Source organism: Pseudochaenichthys georgianus, chromosome 5 (genome assembly GCF_902827115.2).
Source record: "Pseudochaenichthys georgianus chromosome 5, fPseGeo1.2, whole genome shotgun sequence".
In the NCBI taxonomy this organism is placed as follows: Eukaryota; Metazoa; Chordata; class Actinopteri; order Perciformes; family Channichthyidae; genus Pseudochaenichthys; species Pseudochaenichthys georgianus.
In genome coordinates this window covers 24,923,728-24,945,148 of record NC_047507.1, presented here as the reverse complement: position 1 = coordinate 24,945,148, position 21,421 = coordinate 24,923,728, and the positions used below count along the sequence as shown (strand labels likewise).

Below are 21,421 nucleotides of genomic sequence, written 5' to 3'. Positions count from 1 at the left end.
TCCCTATTTTAATGTAGCTCTGTCTGTGTGTGGTCAGATTTTGTTTTAGTGATATCATCACAAGTGTGCAAGAGGTTTTCAGGAAACTTTACAGATACTGTACACTGTATGTAGAAGATGATATCAAAGTTGTATATCAATGTTATTTTTCTGATCAGTATACTGTACAGTATGTCAGGCAAATGTATAAAACCGAATATTAAATATTATTGATAATTTGACTGGACTGTTGCATCAGATCAAAAAATCTGGTTCAATTACATTTAGCTTGGCGTCTTTTAGACAGCAGAAACTGGTAAACATGATATTATAATAATCAATATTGTCAAATTGAATTATCTCAGAGCCCTAGGACGTTATATGTTTTTCGCTTTTATTTTTGTTTTAATTTAAATGTAAATCACAGTTCAAAAATACTTGGTTTATCAGAGGGAAAAGTGTTCTGAAGAAGTGTTTTTTATTTATTTTGTCTGACACATTCACACATAAACATGTAGGATAAGAACTGTATAGAGTTGCATGTTAATTGGGATTTAATTATTATCCTATAATATAATAGCATGTACACACAAAGAGAAGTGCACAATAAGGACTACATGAAGATTATGTATGCACACCTAGTGTATACACACACACACACACACACACACACACACACACACACACACACACACACACACACACACACACACACACACACACACACACACACACACACACACACACACACACACACACACACACACACACACACACACACACACACACACACACACACACACACACACACACACACACACACACACACACACACACACACACACACACACACACACACACATTATTCAGACGCACTGCTACCACTTATCGTATCACTTGGACTCTACAGTGAGTTCCCTGATTGAAAACAGCTGAATAATGCCTTCTGAACATTTTAATTAGCATGGTCACCTAGTGCTCCGACTGAGGTTTATTTTCTCCAACTCTGTGAGTTATGGATCAGATTTGTTTTTCAGTTTTTCTTTGGAACTGTCAGAATATGAAATACAGGCCTGTTTAATACAAGGATTAAATGTGTTGTCCATATAAACAAACACATTATCTGACAACAGGAAATGATATATCAAGCTGTCTAATATGTTGGTCTTTTTTTAATCAAAAGTTTGTCAATGTTTTTTTAATTTGTGTCTATTTGGCTCACATATGATGCCTTCAAATGCAATTTATTAAACCACATATAATCCTCATGTTTGCCTTGTTAGATGATGCATATTCAGAGAATGTACTAGCCTATATGAAATTAAAATGTTTTTTGTAAGTGTTGCTCATGTATTTGCTTTCCTCCCACAGTGGTGCAGATTTGCTGGCAGTCAACTCTGATGGCAACATGCCGTACGACCTTTGTGAAGACGACCCAACACTGGACATCATCGAGACAGCTATGGCCAACAGAGGTACGGAATAAATATTCAGAGAGAAATCCCAACGCAGTCACCATGGACAGAATATTTAGACTTTTGCTCTCAGTTGATAAGCACTGTTTTCTTTTGCTTCTTCAAAAACTTTTATAAAGATATCATAATCATAAAAGATCATAATATCTGTCATCTGATTATTGCCATCATGGGGAGTATGCTTTTTACTTTTTTTTCAATATTATGGCAATTCAATCTAACTTATACCAATTATAATTTGACCATTTAATTATGGGCTCAGAACAGTCTCATAATACACACATGCACACAGAAGGATTCACACTTGTATTTCCGGATCCACACTTGTGTTTTTCAATGCACACACAAATGTGTTCCGTTTCATATTGATGTAAATAAAATTCAAATACAGAAAAAAGTTTTACATGTGTATTTTTGATCCTCACATATTTGTTTTCTGTTTAAATCCCCTGAACCTGCAACACAAACCGCTTTCTGTGCACGGATCGCTGTGCATTCGTGTGTGGGTTTTTTGAGACTCCCCTGACGGTCAGCCGATTGTACTTGTAATTTTTTCTATCTATAGCCAATCAGATGTCTCCATAATTCTAAGCCAATCACATGAGTGCGCCCCCACGAGGGTAGATTTCTTGCGTTCATGACGTAGCGCTTCATGTACGCATTTTGCGCAGTCCGGAGCTGACAGGTCCATGGAGCCTGCCTGCAGGCGCTAATCTCAGGACACTTCCACTCTCAGTACAGCGCCACTTTCCGAACAGGAAATGCACGCAAATACAAGCCTTTATATTATTAAGGCACCGCGCCACTTCCCGAACCATTGATGAATGCTTGTGTACACAAAAACGGCAGGCAAAACCGTTTTAAATGTGTGTTTCCTGTATGGCGAATACAGCTGCTTTATTTATGTCTGTATGAAGTTGTTGTGAGTGTGGAGGGAGCAGCTACAGGTTAGCTTAGCCTAATCGATCAATACACTATGAAGCCAGTGCTAGACAGTGAACTGTCAACGGGGGGAGCCCCGCCGATCATTATCGGCTCTTAATAGTTTGATCGGTGCTCTCTATAAAGGCCGATCAGGAGAGCTGGATCTGATCGATATGGACATAAACGCGAGTGAAGTATAACCGGACGCGAGAGAGAGATCAGATCAGCTGCTGAGTCTGACGGAGACACGCAGCTCTGCATAATCACCTGATGCTCCGCCCTCTGTTTAGCGAGCTGACCGGACAGAGCAAAATGCGTACAGTATATGAAGCGCTACGTCATGAACGCAAGAAATCTACCCTCGTGGGGGCGCGCTCATGTGATTGGCTTAGAATTGAGGAGACATCTGATTGGCTATAGATAGAAAAAATTACAAGTACGAATCGGGTGAGCGACAGGGGAGTCTCAAAAAACCCACACACGAATGCACAGCGATCCGTGCACAGAAAGCTGTTTGTGTTTGCAGGTGCAGAGGTTTTAAATGGAAAACAAATATGTGAGGATCAAAAATACATATGTAAAACTTTTTTCTGTAATTGGATTTTATTTACATGTACCGTACTTTTCGGACTATAAAGCGCACCTGCATATAAGCCGCAGCAGCTAAATTGTCCGTCTGTCTTGCTCTCGTTCTGTCTCTCGGTTCCACTTTGACTTTGGCGCGCTACCTGTCTCACTCTTTTCCGGCCTCCAGCTTTTCCTGCTGGAGCCCGCCGCTTAAAGGTGGCGGGCGCGGACCGGTCATAGAGCCCATAGTGTTAAAGGTGGTTAATTTTACCTGTAAAATCCATAGATTTAGGAGGTTCCCTAGTGGCCGTTAGCTGTACAAAAAAAATGGGGAAAAAAGTCGCGGCTTATAGTCCGAAAAGTACGGTATATGAAACGGAACACATTTGTGGATCCGGAAATACAACTGTGAATCCTTCTGTGTGCATGTGTGTATTATGAGACTGTTCTGAGCCCATATTTAATCATTCGTAACCCTTCCAACCACAAAGGGTTTCAGAGCGCTATTTGTTCCTGCAGACCACTGTATCTCAAGGTGAACAGGTGGCTAGAAACAAACGCTAGAAACGGGGGGGAAACTCAAGTTGAATTTCTCTTTTCCTCTCTAATCTGAATTCAGTTTTTGTCACATGACTGTTGGTTTTAGCCAGAGTTGAGCCTAGAAGTGCAGAATTTAATGTTTTTATTTTTTACATGATCTGGTGATTGCAAACTATTTATTTTTGGCAACATTTTAAAAGACATGTAGAATAAAGTGATTTTGATGAAATATCACAACTTTAACCGAGAAGTATAGTCTTATAATTCTTACTTAACATAAACTGCAGGACAAAGGAGCTACTGTCAGTGTTTAAAGTATATGGACCACAAGAACAGATTGTTGAGGAGGATGGTGTGCTGAATGGAAGTGTGTGAGAGAGTTTCAGGATGGACATTCCAGGAAGCTTTTGGGGTATTCACAGTTCTCTCACGCCGGATCTGTTGCAGATTGTGAGACTGTATATATTCATGCTGTATCACTAAACAAACACAGTCTGTACAGTTTGCCTGCGTGCCGTGACTGAGAGTTCAAGGAGATCAGCACCGACATACATCAGTGAGGGGAGAGGGGAAACTCACGCTGTGGTTCAGAAGTGTTCACATTTCTGCCTGTGTTTGTGTGATTCGATAAAAACTGTTGCAAAGAGACTCGGATGTGACAGACAGCTTTATTTACACTAGAGTTAAATCACACCCTGCCTTCTAAACATAAGCTCTTGTCAATGTTTTGTTTTTGTTTTCTAGTAAGCAGTTACATCTACAGGCTGCCGTGTGAACACACAGTTGGAGACAAAGCAGCAAAATCTGTGGCTGCGGGGGCTTTGAGTGTAGAGGAGTGATGCTGTGTGAAGGCGCTGACTGGCAGCTCAAATGTGGTCTGACTAAATGAATAGTTAATATTTTAGGAAATAATCTTATTAGCTCTTTGTTTAGGAGTTAAAAGCTACTGTGTGGATCACCATTCACTTTTTTACAGGGGAATATGTGGACTATTTCTCAGGTTTGGACACAGATTTAAAAAGAAAAAGAACACAAGGTTATTGAGTGAGCTTTAGAGATGCTGGTAGACAAATATCGTAGTTTTTTTCTGGTAGGTCAGGCTATATTTTCCCCTTGTTTCAAGTCTTTGTGCCAAGCTAAACAGCTACTGGCTTTAGTTTCATATTTAACGTATAATGATCCATATCGATTTTCTGCTGAGAAAGATTACACCTTGAAAGAAAAATGTTAGTGCATCCTGACGACAGTTCATACTAACTTTGCCCTCACCGCCTCGCTGTTGTACTCATTAGGGAAACATAGCCTCCTCAAAAGGATGTAGGGTTTAGCCTCCTCAAAAGGATGTAGGGTTAGGGTCAGCTTATTATATATTCTTATATAAGTGAACTTTAATTCTAAAATAATCATCTTTGTGTCTTACTTGGGGGAAACTCTCATGAGACTCACTTTTGACAATCTATCCTAACCTTCAATGCCTAACATTATCTTGAGAGGGTTTCACAAATGGAGGGTAACCATCTAGCCACGACCAAATTAGCCCCCGATATTAGCTTTGGTAGGAAAATGGGACATTTCACTTATCTTCACTATCGGCTGTAACTCAATAAAAAAAAAAAAGCCAGTCATTGCAATATACCATGGAAGAAAAAGGCAAAAAGAAGCGAGGCACAAAGACTACTGTTGAGAGAGGCTCCTGTCCACAGCTTTATTTATAACCATTGTGATGCATGTCAACAATGTTTTGAATGTGGATTTCTTCTGGAACAGGACCTGAGGTTTTTAGTTTTCCTTTAGGGGTGTACTTTTGGGGGAAACTTGTGGTTTCCAAACTACTGTCTTATTCATCTTTTTTGCTGACGATATTTGAAGCGTTACCAAACAAGGGAAGGTAGAATAATACAGGAATTGAAGGTGCCCTTCAGCCTCAAAGTAAATGCTTCAGTGGAGCTGCTCAGAGGCAAACAGGAGGAAACTGTGTGGAAGCAGGGTGCTGCTGAGGAGCATTATGGGAGCTCAGTCATATTTCCCTCGACAATTAAAGGAGAGAAAATATGTGTTATGGTAAATACTGCACCAGTGCGACGTTTATAATTTTAACAGTTTAAATAGAGCACATTGTGAGGGTTGCTTTCTGGATGTGAGATGATATTGGAAAGACAAAGAGATCTCTGGAGCGGCAGAATGTAGATATCGGTACAGTAGGTGAGAAGAATGATTATTAAGCCGATCAAAGGGAGCGCGCTGCTGCTAATTGCTCCTCTAATGTTCACTGCACTGTTCTGCTGGATAAACCTCCTCTCTCCAGAGACACCTCAGGGATGGGCACACCACCACTCTCTTTCCCTCACACACACCTGCACGCACCCACACACACAGACTTGATATGCAGCATCAACTGATCTGACTCTTCCTTGATCCTCCCCCCCCTGTTGATACAGTTCATCTGTGATGATACGCAGTGATACCAGAAATACATTTTCCAGAAATAGAGTGGGGGGTGCAGAGCAGAAAAAACACACAGCTGATGGCATTTTGCTCCAAATGTAATCAACCACTTAATAGTATTTAATTCTAAAATCTTAAATTCATGGATAAATATTCATTCGTTCCATAATTTTTATTATGAAATGTATGATTATTTGTTTCTTGAAACTTCTCACATTTAAGGGTTTCCTGATTTTCTGTTTTTATGATTATAATTCATCATAAATTCCTAAAATAATGTATTGATATAGTCCACTATAAGATATAACTCTATCCTCACGTAACATTTACGGTTATTTGGACCACACAAAATCAATTTGCTGACATCACTTTAAAAAAAGAAAAAGAGGGTTAATAATACTAATTTAAATAATCTTAAATTGTAGTCCATATTAGATTTCGGGCCACCAGCTCTTCCAAGTGAGCTACAGCATCACATTTTGAGATAAGACTTTTAGACAAATCCCCCAAAACATATCTCATTAAAACCTACATTTTGATAGTAGAGGTAATTGAGATTGTATAACTCTAAAGGTACCTCCTGTTTTGGGATTGGCTGTTTGTTAAAATACTTACAGAGGGGAGTTGTGTGCTAACTATGCTGCCATCTGTGAAAAACCAGCCTTTTAAATGTGTTGCTGCAGGACAACACTACACTTTAGTTTAGAAAAATACGTTTTAAAATCAGATATTTTTTTCTTATTTATGTGATGATACATTGACAGTTTTTTTCTTCGGTTAACTACATTTTGTATTATGTGACAATAAGTCTGCATGCTATAATAAACATGTTTTAAATCCTTTGGGCCATTGTAATGCTGTGGGGCATCACTGTAGCTAAATCAAAACATTTGGGAAACCAAAGGCGCGGATGATTGCCAGCAAAAACAACAGAAAACAGAACAACATAGCTGGAGGGGTGCATTTCATTTAAGACGTCAAATGGGATTGTTGTGGTACTGATTCCTGCGCCTTCACACACCTTCGGGCTGTGATTCAGTGTAAAGAGAGAAGTACCGGTTTACCTCCTCAACAGTTTTCAGAACCCCAACCAACACGTAGATAACACTAAAACAGCAGCCTGACTTTAAAGTGACGGGATGCAGGCTGAGAGGATAGATTTGCCTTCAGCTTTACTCGCCAAGGTTCAATTTATACCTCCGTGTCAAGGTAAAAGGTCAGAGGGCTGAAATACTGACGATAACATATGCACAGTCACGTGATGCTTGTCTACTTTTTATCTCATGTTTAAGCAGACCGTTTCTGGGGATTGTCTCCAATACTCCTCAAAAATGTTATGCTTCTAATCCCTGTGAATATTGTAACTATTATTTCCTGCTGCTGTCACTTTTACTTAAAACGGAAATCTAAATATTTGTTTTATTTTTTAAATTAAGGAACTCAATCTTATTTCCATTCACACTTCTTGATTTGTTGTAGTTTAAGTAATTCACATATCCAATCACTAGCAATAATATAGGAGTCACAGTTCTGGCTGTTTTCCTTATTGTTAATCTGGCCTTTCTTTAAATGTGCCGTACGGGACGTTACTGCTGAGCTGTGGGGGGAGAAGAGGAGTGGGGCGGTCACAGGAGTGAGGCGGTCACAGGAGTGAGGCGGTCACAGGAGTGAGGCGGTCACAGTACTACTGAGTCCTACCTGGATTAAAGGAGGAATTTAGAGCAGCTGTGACAGACAGAATCACCTGAGCCTCAACCGGGCCTAACACCTCGACACCGTTCGGCACAGGATGGTCAGAAGGCAGCGTGAGAGCAAACTACTGTGAGGGGGAAAAGAGAGGACTGATTTTTCTAAGTGGCAGATATTTGAGATCCAAAAGCTGAACTGTAGGCAGCTCTGTTTTAATTGACCTGTGTTTCCAAGTTTAAAAAACAATGAAGAAATTATTTGAAAATAAACTATTTCCTTCAACAATTAACATTATTAATGTATTTTTATTAAGAGTGTGGCTATTATAGAATGCTTTTTTAAAAATCAGTGTTTATTAATCGAAAATATAAGATTGCAGCTAGTGCAATATTCAAATCACACGAAGCAACATTTTTTTAACGTTTTCAATTAGCATTTTTTATGTAGTATTGGTGAGCTGCAGAGATATCCCAGACTACAAATTATATTCGAGCAACTTACCAAAACATATTTGTTTGGTGCAAATCCTCCTAAAAAAATAATATCATGATGATTTTGAAATATTCTTCAATGAGGGTGAGAATAATGATGCAAAAAAAGGATCCATCCCTCCTATATTGTAATAGAAATATCATTCAAAATGATCACAATTAGGTATTTTTTCAAATCGTGCAGCCCTAGTCCGCTCCAGTGAAACTTTCCTTTGTAAAACTTATTTTAAAACCTTACAATTGTTTAATACTTGCTGAGAAGCTTTTATCGGGGACCTCGTGAACCGTTGCTTGTAGAAAACCTCCAGTGTAATTTAAAGAAGATGTTCCTGTCAATCCAGGAAATGAGTTTTTCTGTATAACTTTTTGAAGTTAGTTTGATATACAAGCATTGTGCTGTGTCCCCGTCCGTTATACCCAGCTTATCTCAGATCAGTGATAAACTCGCTGCGTATCAAAGCTGTCAGTAGGAAAACGCTCCGCCTTGTGATTTAAGCTGCGGTTCTGCTTGTGCGTTTGATTGACAGGCATCACCCAGGAGATGATCAACGAGACACGAGCCGCTACAGAGAGGAGGATGCTGGGAGACGTGCAGGAGCTGATGAATCAGGGAGAGGAGGTCAACATGCAGGACTCTCAGGGAGCCACTCTGGTGAGCTCCGGTCATTTCAACTTTCTCTACAGGTCTGGATTTATGTTTTTATAAAGTTATTTTTTTAGTATTTTCAGCTATGAGAAATTATTGCGGAGTCCAAATGTGTCCTCTTCTAGGACCTGGGGAAAACTGTCAACATCAGAACACTAATACAATACATACAAAAAAATAAAGGAGAAAGTGTATAACAGGTTTTTTTGTATTGATCTTTTCAAATGTATTTGTAGGGGACCATGTACAATACTTATATTTAAATCAGTTTTAAAAAAGGTTCAAAGAAAATAAAGGTACTCACTACAGTCAGCAACACAGATTGTTTACTTTATAGCAGCAGCTTGTGTTGTCAGCAGACAGGGATCTTCCATAGATCCAGGACGTAAGTGTGCATCGACACTTAAGTGTTGTTGCCACGGACAACAAGATTTATTAGAGCAGCCAATATTTAAGTATGAATTTTACAATCAGACAGACATGATCCTAAAGTAGTTTGGCAAATATAATTGTTTCGACATCATTGACAATTCACTTGCAGCTGTAGAGATTCTGAACACTGGACAGATGTAATGGGGCCATAATGGAGCCGTGTGGTGCAGTGGGTTGAGCGTTGGTGTTCAGGTTCAAACCCCACTGCAGTCAGCATGTCGTTGTGTCCCTGGGCAAGACACTTCACCCCAAATTGCTCCTGTGGGGATTGCCCACAGTGTTGAGTATGTAAGTCGCTTTGGATAAAAGCGTCTAACAAGTGACATGTAATGTAAATGTAATGTAATAATAATAGCCAGCAGACCTGTCAGGTTTAACAGGTTATGAGGGTTTTTTTGTTCTTTTTTAAAGTGCTGCAGAAAGAGATTATCAGTGGTCTGCACTGAGAGGACTACTGTAAGGGAAGGGTGTGTAAATATTCAGATGATTATCTTTATAATAGATGTACCTTTTATTGATTATGCGCCGTGCAGTGCTGTCTCATGAGGCGATAAACCGTTAAAGCTAATCAGGCCTTTATTGACTCAAAAAGCTCTGCAGGTATTAAAACGATCTGTTCACGAGCACTGAATACACCTGCAGTCGTAATCCTAAAATGATGTAACGGTACATTAGAATGAACCTTTAATAATAAATGTGTACGCCTGAACACATGGAAATCATTAAATCACTGAATACATACACTGATTCAAGTCGTACATTTACTTGGTATTAAGACTATCTGAAATGAGACACAACCCATCATGAGCCTAATATCAATAAGCAAAAAGCTTGAGTTATGAAATGTAAATCAAGAACGTAAAGATGTCGGTGTTATTATGAGAAATAACAAAAGCCTGGCTGAGGTGCACATGAGGACAAACATATTCAAACAAAAACACATTATAGTTTCACAAAGCTACTCTGGTTGCATTGCTAGGGCAATAAAGTTCCTTTATTGTGTCAAATGCATCATAAAAGAGCTACAAGACAAGTTTGAGCAGTGATTCACAGCCGCATGCTCCTCTGATCATAGGCTATTTGTTTTACTTTTATTGGGGGAGTTTACCTTCTAAAGTGAATTTGTATGAAGAGTTTAGTGCACTAATGCTATAAAAATGGGTCACAAAAAATCATTAGCTAGTATTTCCTGAGTAGGGCTTATGATGCGAAATTAAGTTTTAATTATGTATCAGGGATTTATCTACGCTGGGAAAACAACGTGACAGATCACTGGATGAAAATAGCCAAGGGACATGACATGGTAGTAGCCCAAAATAACCCTGGTAAGCTCTAAAGTCTGACCACAGATTGTCTGATTGAGCTGCTTGTCCCCTCCTGTTTGGGCAAGATGGAGCGAACTAGAGCAGGCCTTATTGAATCTGTGGCAGAGAGGAAAGGAAGAAACCTGAAACTGGTAGGAAGTGTATGTGAAGCTAATGTTTTAGTTTCCCCCTGAAGTATATTTTATTTATTTGTTTTGATGCGAACAAACAATAGGTTAAAACGGGTTGATCACACTCATTTTTTAAAGTTCTCTCAGTTCAATTTAACAAATGAACACAAATAAAAAATCACCACTAGGTGGCTTCGACACCTACTTAAACATCAAATTCAAGGCCAATTTGAAAATAAAAGGACTTTAATTGTTATTTTTGCACAACATATAAATAGACATGGGTCAATTAAAGTGCTTGAATCTATTACTATTGTCAAAAACATTCGAGGAGCCGTGGGAAGAAAAGGGAAACGATTGAGTAAAGTAAAATACCGTAGATCACTTCAACCTAATGCCTAAAGCCAGTTCATTTTATGTGGAAAAACAATTATAGTTTTATTATCCAAAAAAGGTTATTGGACCAAAACTGCATTAAACAAGTCAGGTTGTTGTTGATTTTCACTCGGCCTTCCACTTGGAAGGCCGAGTGAAAAGCTTTCCATCTTAGAGAGGGGGTGGAGCCAATATTGTTTAGAAATATGGACAATCGTGCACATGTCCAGTCTCTCCAGGAAGTGGCACTTTCTGAAATGCATTCAAATCTAATGCTGCTGAGCCCTGCAGGAACTGATGGAGCGTAACATGCCTGGTACGTTTCAGATATGTCCTTCTCTCGTTGTGAATAAACATCCACTTAAACAGGTCAGCTTCTCAAAGATCAGGGAGACATCACTGCTGTGCTGTGGAGCCTGAACGCAGCCTCACATGCTGCTTTCAAATGTTTTGGGATGTTTTGCTGCAGAAACATTCACTGTTTGTTTTAAACCTTGTGAATTGTTAGAGCAAATTCGATTAAAAAAGATACCTAGACACATTCATATTGCTGGATTTCTTTCCATCATAGCAGTGCTTCTCCTGCTTTGAAGGAGACACGACAACTCACACAATGATTATAGTTTGTAAAGAAAATATGCTTTAAGAAAGGTTTTCTTGGCTTTTTGCAATCCTGTTCCTGTAGTAGCATTTGATTTCAGTGAGGTGTTACATTGAGTTTGATTTAAGGTGTTGTAAAACTCACCAGTTGCTAAAGCTCAGCAATGTTCAGATCAAGATGAGTTACTCTAGTCTAGTCTGAGTTTGATTGGAGTCTAAGCTTATTGCTGTTGAAAACAAATAACTCTGCATTAAAAAAAACACCAGGCATCGTCTCTATTGCAGATTAGATGAAGGCGGGCATTGCCATTTCTGTTAATGACAAGGGTCAGACAGGCTAGAAAAATAAAATATCCATTGAATCACCCCTAGCAGTTTCAACAAGCAAGTATTCCTTTTTTAAGCAAACAGATCCAAATGATTACTGACTCCAGCTTCTCAAATGTGAATATTTATGGATGAATTGTCTGTTTTCTAAAACTGCAAATTAAATACCTTTTGCTTAGCTGGTTAAGATGTCACTTGTCAGCCATTTTCTGCCCTTTTATAATGTGTTTTGACTGCACTATTTTGTAATGCTCTTAATGTCTTTCATTTTTATAAAGCACTTTGAATTGCCTTGTGTTGAAAGGTGCTATATAAATAAACTTGCTTTGCCTTCAGCTTGACATATTTGGTTTATTTGGAAACACAAGTTTGTACCGACTGGCCTATCTGTGATTCGGAGAGGTTTAATGGTTTTTTAGTACAAAAGATACAAAAGATGTGATGATAAACCTCCTGGTATAATCATTTCTTCATCAAGGTAGTGTCTGACCTGCAGAGCAGAGGCCAGCAGGGGGTTTAAAAACGTTAACGGCACTTTAGTTTACAAACGGCAGAATAGCTGAACCCAGCATCCTCCTGTCCGATTGAAATGACAGCAGAGCCTTTTTACAATACTGCCGACCTAATCGGACAAAACATTGGGGATGAAAGGAGCCCAGTGACACATCCATTTTCTCGGATCATTAGATCTTTGCAGGTGTAGGGTTTTGTCAGCGTTTTTGTGTTAAGGTCCCATGTCATGGCCATTTCCACTGATCATAATTCCATTGTTGAGGTCTACTAGAATAGATTTATATTGTGTAATTTTCCAAACTCACATTGGTTTCTCAAACAGCATCTCTGTAAACTACGTGTATTCACTGAATTTCACTCTCTGCCTTTAACGGCTCGTTGTAGCTCCAATAGCTCCAGCCCCCACCCTCCCTGTGAGCACAGTGTGCTCTGATTGGTCGGGACGTTGTGAATCACGCTAAGCTCCGTGGAGGTGTTGTTTACTTGTTTAGCGATACACAGCGAAACACAGCCAAACTCACCCTGAGCACACACAAAGTCACAGCCGAAGTAAAAACAATAAGTGTGGCTTGATATTGAGTAAGAAAAAGGTTGAGAATGTGTCTGCAGACAGAATTTCGCCGCAATCCCAACTGTCTGTCATCAGCTTGCAGCCAGGGAGGAGAAATCAGCAGAGCTGCATGCACCGAGTGTGTGAGGAAGTCCGTGGATTGGTCAATTTGGACCAATCAGCGGGGGCTTAACGTAACGGCTCCGCGGACGAAACGTAACGGCTCCACGGATTGGTCCATTTCGTTCCGGGTACGGTTGACATCATGCGTACCCGGAAGAATCAAATGGACAGTGACGTATCTCCAACGAGGCGTTTTGGGGAGGTATTTTCTGTTTTAGAGTTTTACTCCCTACAGGGTGTACTTTGAGGGTTTTGACTCTGCACACCGTTTACATGCATAAAAACCTTCATAACACACAAGGGGACGGGCAATAACCGGAAAAGCATGACATGGGACCCTTAATAGTAGAAGTACATTATCCTCTGGCATCTATAAGTGTGAACTCCGTACTGGATTTGATGCACAGAGCGAATGTATAGTAAACCATGCTCACTGACGAATCTACTCCTTGTTCCTCCTCTGTCCTCAGCTCCACATCGCAGCAGCCAGTGGATACGTGCAGGCTGCAGAGCTGCTGCTGGAGGGGGGGGCTCGCATGGACCTCAGAGACTCGGATGGATGGCAGCCCCTCCATGCTGCAGCGTGCTGGGGTCAGGTAAGGAAACAGGAAACACAGGAAACACAACACAAATGTTTCTGGCAGCAGTCATGTGATCTGCTTTTATTGATGCTGTTGCAGATGCATGTGGCGGAGCTGCTGGTGTCTCATGGAGCCGGCCTCAACGCCAAGACCTTCCTGGAGGAGACCCCCATCGGTATATTTACACCTCAGCGCTCCTATCAATACACCTGGTGGGAGGTTAAGAAAACCAATGTCTCACTCGGCATGATCTCATTCCACCAGTTTGTTCTGTTTAAATGCTGATTGAAATCTTCATGAGGCCATCTTAAACCATTTTTAGCCTATTTTCGCGACTAGTTTAAACAGCTGTTTCACTTGTTGTAAGCATTTATGGATTAAAAAAAGGAACACATACAAATACATCCCTGAATCCTCTAGGGATTGCTAAACTGTGATTTTGTTGTTGGACGTTTGCACTCTCCAATGATGACGAAGTTCTTGCTTGAAATTCCATTTATTATTATCATCCAAAAACTCATGACAACCCCAATCAATCAGTCACTTAAATACCCCGTGGAACAGAAACGTCATCCAGTTTTCAAGACAACATGTAATTGGCTGCAACATTTATCAATACTTTAATTAAATGAAAGATTAGATAAATTAGGAACACTGTCAGAAACATAAAGCACAGTAACGCACACTTAACTCACTCTTTACTGTAACTTTGATATATCAGCTTTTTACATTTTTGGTAGTCTTGGTGGTCAGTCAATTGTAAAATGGAGACATGTTACTAATCAATTATGTTAACAGTCAGTGTGTCAAATAAATTGTAAAAATTCAAACTAATGTTCTTTATAATCCTGGTTTTGTTTTTGTTTCTAAAAGAATATCAAAGCACAACAAACTTTCAAGTTTCAGTTGACATTTCCTGCCCTTCGTCCTTTCTCATTCTTAGATCTGTGTGAGGATGAGGAGTTCAGGAACATCCTGCTGGACCTGAAACACAAACATGACATTATCATGAAGTCACAGCTCAAACACAAGACGTCGCTGTGCAGGAGGACGTCCAGTGCAGGCAGCCGAGGGTGAGTGCTGTTATGGAAATCTTAAGAACAAATACTGCAGAGATATATAAGTCAGAAGTATCAAACAATAAATGGTGAAACAGACAAAGTCGTCTTGGATCTGGTTATTTATTTGAGGCCTCAAAGACACAGGTCTAACAGAACACAAGGTATCCTGAGAGAGTGCGCAACGAGTGAAAGATGCATACAGTTTATATAGCATTTTGTCAATTCAACAATATTTCATCATACATTGGGGAGGGGCTCTGGCAGGAGAGATAAGCTTTCCAAAGGAACTGAAACTTGTCAATCACTAATGGATCGAACCAGGGCTCACTCACCAAAAAGGGGAAGCGGGGAAACTTGTCCACAACACATGGACGAGAATTGGGGAACTTGATTATAAAAGGAAGGAGGTTAAACAGGAATTTGTCCATTGCCCTGTACTTGGCACCTAGCCCCCCTTCTGGAGTACAGTCCTTGGGTGACCTTAGATGTCATTCATATAGCAGGCAGAGGACATGACCTAACCCATATCACCCAGACCTTACTTCAGCATTTCTAAGGTCATGGATGTTGAAACATCATTATGGAAACAATAGAATGTGCTGATAGACAAGTTTCTAAGCTAAAATACATTTTTATAGGAACTGCTGCAAGTGCACACAGAGGTTATAAGCAAAAACACATCATCCCGGGAACTGTTGCAATTTATGTGCCCATATGAGGTAAAATATAAAGTTTGCACTAATAAGACAATGGTAACCTACCCTAATAGTAAGTTTACCATTACAGTGCTGACATCTGCTGGTGTTACGCTGATACTGCAAATTGTATTTACCTTTGTCTATTCACTTTTGTTTTACCCAAAGAGACAGGAAAGATCAGCAGAGAGGGCAAATCCGACAAAAGAAAAGATAAAGTGCAGCATTTTAATTATTTATAAATCTTGTCTTTTTAATGTGCACCCTCTAAACTCTGATATTTACTGTAGACTGTTTTGAGATATGCAGAGCAGCCATTCATCTTCAACTGTAAATCAAGACAGTGTAGTATAAGACTAATTGTTTTATGATTTTCAATTGCAAAGTGCATTATTCCTTATAGTTGGCACATTTCTTGTCTACTCCACAGAAAAGTGGTGCGGCGAGCCAGCCTGTCAGATAGACACAACCTGTGCCGCAAAGAGTACGAGACGGAGGCCATCGTGTGGAGGGGGGGGAGGGAGGGGCAGGAGGAGAAAGAGAAGGAGTCGGATCAGGAGAACAACCAAGTGATTAAAGTGAGTCGTTTGTTTTTCTATTTCCCTTTGTCTTTGTTTTTAGAATGAGATAAACCTATGCATAGTTATATTTGTTACATAGCATTTGAGAATGTATCTTGTGTTTTCTGGTACTTCTGTTGTCTGATGGGGTATGTTTTAACTTCCTGGATCTAACTTGCTGACCTGACATGACCTAGATATTTAAAGTGAATCTAGAAAAACTGAAATATTATCTCTCCCACACATCAGGAGTGTAACATCAGATTTCTGTAGAAATGTGTCAGAGTTTCCTTCAAAATTGTCACACAGGAAGAAACCCACAATGGAAAATACATCTGCAACACAATCCTCCAGTGATACAAGACTCAAAAGACAAGAACGCAACAGAGTTACATAGTTTCTGAGTATTGCAGGGGCATTTTCTCTACTGGAAAGAAATATCTGTCTTCCTCTAATTCTAATCTCTAGTGTATGATTTAGTTATCATCTGCACACTGCCAGTCTCTCATGAGCAATGGGCTTTAAGAGAAATGATGATCAGAAATGCAAGTACGTTGAGACAGAATGATACATTTCAAGCTTTTGTTAGGAAAAAACCTGCTGGTATATAGCGCTTTTCCAAATACTCAAAGACACTTTACATAAAATCAGAAACAGTACAAAGAAAACAAAAAACATAAACATTGGTCCTAATCCAAGTGCGAGTAAAGTGATTGATTGATCAGAGTTTGAAAGCTATATATACACCAAGTTTCACTGAAGGGAGAATATATATGTTATATGTTAATATATCTTCTTAACATCATTTCTTTTTTAGCCTGTTCCCCAAATCAAAGATATGTCAACCCCATGCATGGCCTTTTTGAATAAATTAAAAGAGAAACCTCAGATTACAGAGACCTGTCTGATGTCCTGCAGGTGAAGCCAGTCGTAGCTGTGGAGCTGCCGGACAAGCCCAAGATGCCCACCATCCTCAAAGACAGCAGCAAACAGAACGGGCTCATCTCCACGACGACGTCCACGCCGCCGCAACCGCCCTCCAATGGCAACATGGCGTCTCCTGAACCCTCCTCTCAGGAGGACGGCCCCAGAGAGCGCTCTCAGACTCTGTCAGAGCTCAAGAAGCAGAGGGCCGCCGCCAAACTGTTGAGTCATCCCTTGTTCAACGGTCACCTAGGTAACGGCTCCACAGACTCCTTCACTGACGCCAAAAACAACTCAGAGGACCCCCGCATGCCGCTGGTCTCCTCCAATGGCAACGCGGTTTACTACACACCGGCCAGCGGGGACCCGCCCCTCCTCAAACTGAAACAGCCAATAGAGGAAGAGCAACCCAAGGTGCGGACCTGCTGCTGTGTGTCATAGCAACCTGGTCATGTGACTGTTGACAGATCAGGAATGGTTTGCACAAAAAAGTGAGGAATGGGCTATAGAAAGAAGGAAGGAAGGAAGGAAGGAAGGAGAGAGGGAGTATCCTATTAACATCCTTCTCCTCCCCTCCTTTAAACGTCTCCCAGAGAAAATGGCTGGCCTGCAGAGAGTTTAGAGACCTATCCTTGTCCCTCCCTGCCGTCATGTGACTCCCGCTACAATTGGAGACATCTTTCCCCAAAGCAGGCATGTTGTGTAGCACAGAGGACGAAAGGAGCCGAGTAGTGCTACTGGTTTTCTTCCAGGTGTCACTTGGATTAAAATTCCTTACGGAGTCTCTCTAAAAGACAAAAAGACAGAAAGAGTGTGGCCCTGCTGTCCCCTGTGGACCTTTTAGGATTCAAAGTGTAAACAGGTTTTTTCACCGGGAAGTTTCAAAGATTTTAAATCAGAAAACAAGAGAAGATCTCCAGGTACACGGTGCATGATCTGCCCTCTGAGATGAAGAATATGTTTCCCCCCCTGAATACGGATGGTTATCATGTCATCAAACATTATCTTCAAGAAGAACTTGCATTGTTGTCAAACTATAATGTTCTCCTTTTTTGTCATATTTTTGTTCAAAAGGCCATCACAGGACGGTCCAGATGTATCGCAGTACATTATGTTGTTGTACAACATATCAAACAGTGAAACGCAGCAAAACGAGATCTGTGAAGTCTCTTTCAAATATCTGTCATGTTAAAGTGCTGCCTGCATAAGTAAAGGGAAGGAATGCCATAAAACAGTATTACATATTCAGGAAGTGTACTCCTGCAGCGAGGGATAACATGTCAGAGTTAAGTTGTGCACTTTTCTACTGTCACTCTACTTCACCTCACCGTCCTCTCATATCAAACCTGAACTGACTGGTCATGCTCTGTTTGATGCTTAACCCACTTTGTGCTCAGATCATTTAAGTAAACATGGTTAAAGTGGCTGTAAATGACTTTATTTATGAAATTAATGTAATGTGTAGAGAAAACAAACATTATGGTTCCTAAAGTTGAGTGTATTTATTATCTGGATGGTGTGTGGAGAGCATGAATGCGATGTGAGATGAGCTGGAGGACGTTCAGCGAAGCACTTTCTGACATGGAAAATCAAACTGATAGAAGTAAGCCAGTGTTACTGTCTGCTTTATGAACAGATTACACAAACAAGCCATCCTATCAGGAAGGCTTTCATAATGTGTCACTACAAATAACAGTGTTATTTGTTTATGTTTTAGGTTGTGTCTTCTGGTGGCCATTGTGTGGCTTTATCTTCTCCCAGTCACTGTATTGTTTTATTAACTGAAGTTGTAAATGTTGTGTATTGAATTACTGTAAGTATAGTATGTTCTGAAAACACACATGGAATTGTATGCTTGCCTCAGTATTTATTTTTCACAAGATGGATTTTATATGTAGCACACCATTATGTCAGGTGTCCTTGAATGCATCATGGGTTCAACATAACATACAAAAACAAGTACTAAAAGTAGCTAATCCGCCTAATTAAAGGAATAGTGAGACCTTTTGGGAAATGTTATTTTTTGCAGAAGGTTAGATAAGAAGATCAATAGCACTGTCATGTCTTATTTAACCTTTATTTAACCAGGAAAGTCTCATTGAGAATCAAAATCTCTTCTGCAAGAGAGTCCTTGCCAAGATAGGCAGCAGCACAGTGAAAGAGCACATATTAAAAACAATAACAGAAAACAGAGAACATACGGGCACACCAGGAACATCATTATACAAATCATCAAGAGACAGAGTGCTTCTCGGTCACTGAGCAGCACTTACTGTAGAGAGACCAGCTCCCTAAGATTTGTCCACGTTGCAGCTTGTTCCAATCAAATGGAGCAGTGTAACTAAACACCCTTTTCCCACCTCGGTGTGGACTTTTGGGACAGGGGGTTAAAACATGTCCAAAAATATGTAACTGGAGCTAGCAGCTGGTTAGCTTAGCTTAGAAACAGCTAGCCTGGCTCTATTCAAAAGAAAACCTGCCCCTCAATTATTTTCTTGGCCAGGTATTTTGGTTAATTGACTAATGCGGCACATAAGCGAACTGGGACAACAACCTGTTTTGGTTGTGTTTTTTTTACAGATTAGTCAAACAATAAATAAAGCATTACAGTACCCTTTTCAAAGCAGACAGGTTGACTACTCGTAGCAAGAAACGCACAGGCAGAACTTCAGCTCACCTCTGTGACTCATACTCAGGCCAGTATGTATGATACCAAACCACCGTAATCTTACACCCAATAGTATACTGTTGCCCATAAAGTTGGAATAAATAATTGTTTACCTCATGATAGTATTGTGTGTATAAATTGGAATAAAAAGAGGTATGTCTCTGAAAACTAAATCATTCCAACTTTATGAGCAACAGTGTATTTATTACTCAATGGCTTTTCCTGTTGTGAAATCACGAGTGTTGACTAGTTGTTGTTTTGTTTTTTTCCTTTTTTTCAATGCCACTGGTTTAAGCTTTTTATTTAAGAAACTTGAGTGTTGTCAATCTCCTAATCTAAGTCTCTGCAAAAAAGCAAATAATCATATTTCCCAAAATGTTCCGTAGTCTTTGCATCTAAAAACAGCTCATCTAATCTGCTTGTGAGTGCCAAATAGTCTTCCATGAGTTGAAAATGAACAAATATGGGAATTTAAAAACCCTGGTGCAAGGCTTTCTTCGTCCTAACAGATGTGTTTCTCCTTAAGTCCAACTCCTTTTAACATGTGATTACCCACAATGCCACTAACGCTTTACCCCTGCCACATCAACTGTACAGTGTCAAATATTTGTACAGATGCGTTTGTAAATATGTTTGTATTATTGTTACCATAAACTGCTTTTACATGTTATTGTTGTCACTGTGGACCCCCCCCCCCCCTCAGTATTCTAGAAAAATGTCAAATATCGATCCTTACATTCCACTGCGTCAAGGTTTCACTCCCATTATGTTCCTTCTTGCTTTTCCTTTGACCAGCATCTGCGGTAATTTTTCTGCAACGGTCAGGTTTTGTACTCAATTAAAGGAAGTACACATCAAGTCACAGTCGGGGTGATTCCTCTATCACGTATTTTGGATCCTTATTTTTTTTATTAAGGAATGTCTTTGACATATTGATATGAGTCAGCCGAAATTCACTGAAGTTAGTCCAGTTCATGATTATTCTTCCTGTGAAATCCATTCCTCAAATGTCAGTTCTGCTTCCTTGCTAACAACATAGAAATCATATTAAATTGTCATTTTGAACTACGACCTGGTCAGTATTAGTCACAAAGGCACTGTCAGCTGTTATAAAGATACCCTGTGTTCTCATGGTAGATCAATGCTTGTGTTTGTCTGCAAGTCTTGTTGTCTATAATGATAAGATTATAAAGTCAAAATACTACTGATTTTGTAATTACTGGAATATATTGATGGTTTCATTAACATATTTTGAATAAATTGTATATTTTGAGAATTTTATATGGTCTCTTCTGAAGGAGTGAAGGTGTTATGTTTCTTAATTGTTCAGTCAGAATGTTCCCTGCAGGCCTGAAAACAAACAGGGGACATTCATATAGAAATCAATGGCCCCTTCCACACTTCCTGTCCCACTTTGCTGTTACCCTAATCAGACCACACCCATCTTTGTACTCAGTCTTCATTTACCTGTAAGGTATCATGACTGCATCTTAAATGGGTGAAACGCAAGTTTGGTCACAAAATCTGTCCAGAGACATACAAATAATTAGCAAAGTATTTGCCTCGGTGGTAGGTCCTGCTACAGTAGGTGGAGCAAAAAAACAGACGATAGCAGTGTCGCTAACGGTTGGTACCATTTTATAGTATCATAAAATGTAGTGTTCGCGACTCAAAGTCTGTCCACATAAATATAACAACACTATCTCCTTTGCCCGCCTTGCTAGGACTATGCAGTCTTTGTATTGGATTGTGAACACAACTACACCTCTGCCTGGTTGCGACATTAATCTAATTTTATAGCATCACCATTATTTACTTGAA

The 21,421-nt window shown here is 39.9% G+C and overlaps 1 protein-coding gene across 1 annotated transcript in view; it reads left to right on the top strand.

Annotated features, from left to right (window-relative positions):
- Positions 1 to 20,881, top strand: part of ppp1r16b (protein phosphatase 1, regulatory subunit 16B) — a 113,101-nt gene extending 92,220 nt beyond the window's left edge. The window contains exons 5-11 of the mRNA XM_034083052.2: positions 1,351 to 1,454; positions 8,638 to 8,762; positions 13,582 to 13,707; positions 13,792 to 13,867; positions 14,636 to 14,765; positions 15,879 to 16,026; positions 16,927 to 20,881. Coding sequence (XP_033938943.1) covers positions 1,351 to 1,454; positions 8,638 to 8,762; positions 13,582 to 13,707; positions 13,792 to 13,867; positions 14,636 to 14,765; positions 15,879 to 16,026; positions 16,927 to 17,373 — 1,156 coding nt within the window. The 3' untranslated portion in view covers positions 17,374 to 20,881. The remainder of the gene's footprint in view (positions 1 to 1,350; positions 1,455 to 8,637; positions 8,763 to 13,581; positions 13,708 to 13,791; positions 13,868 to 14,635; positions 14,766 to 15,878; positions 16,027 to 16,926) is intronic.
- Positions 20,882 to 21,421: the final 540 nt, after the last annotated feature.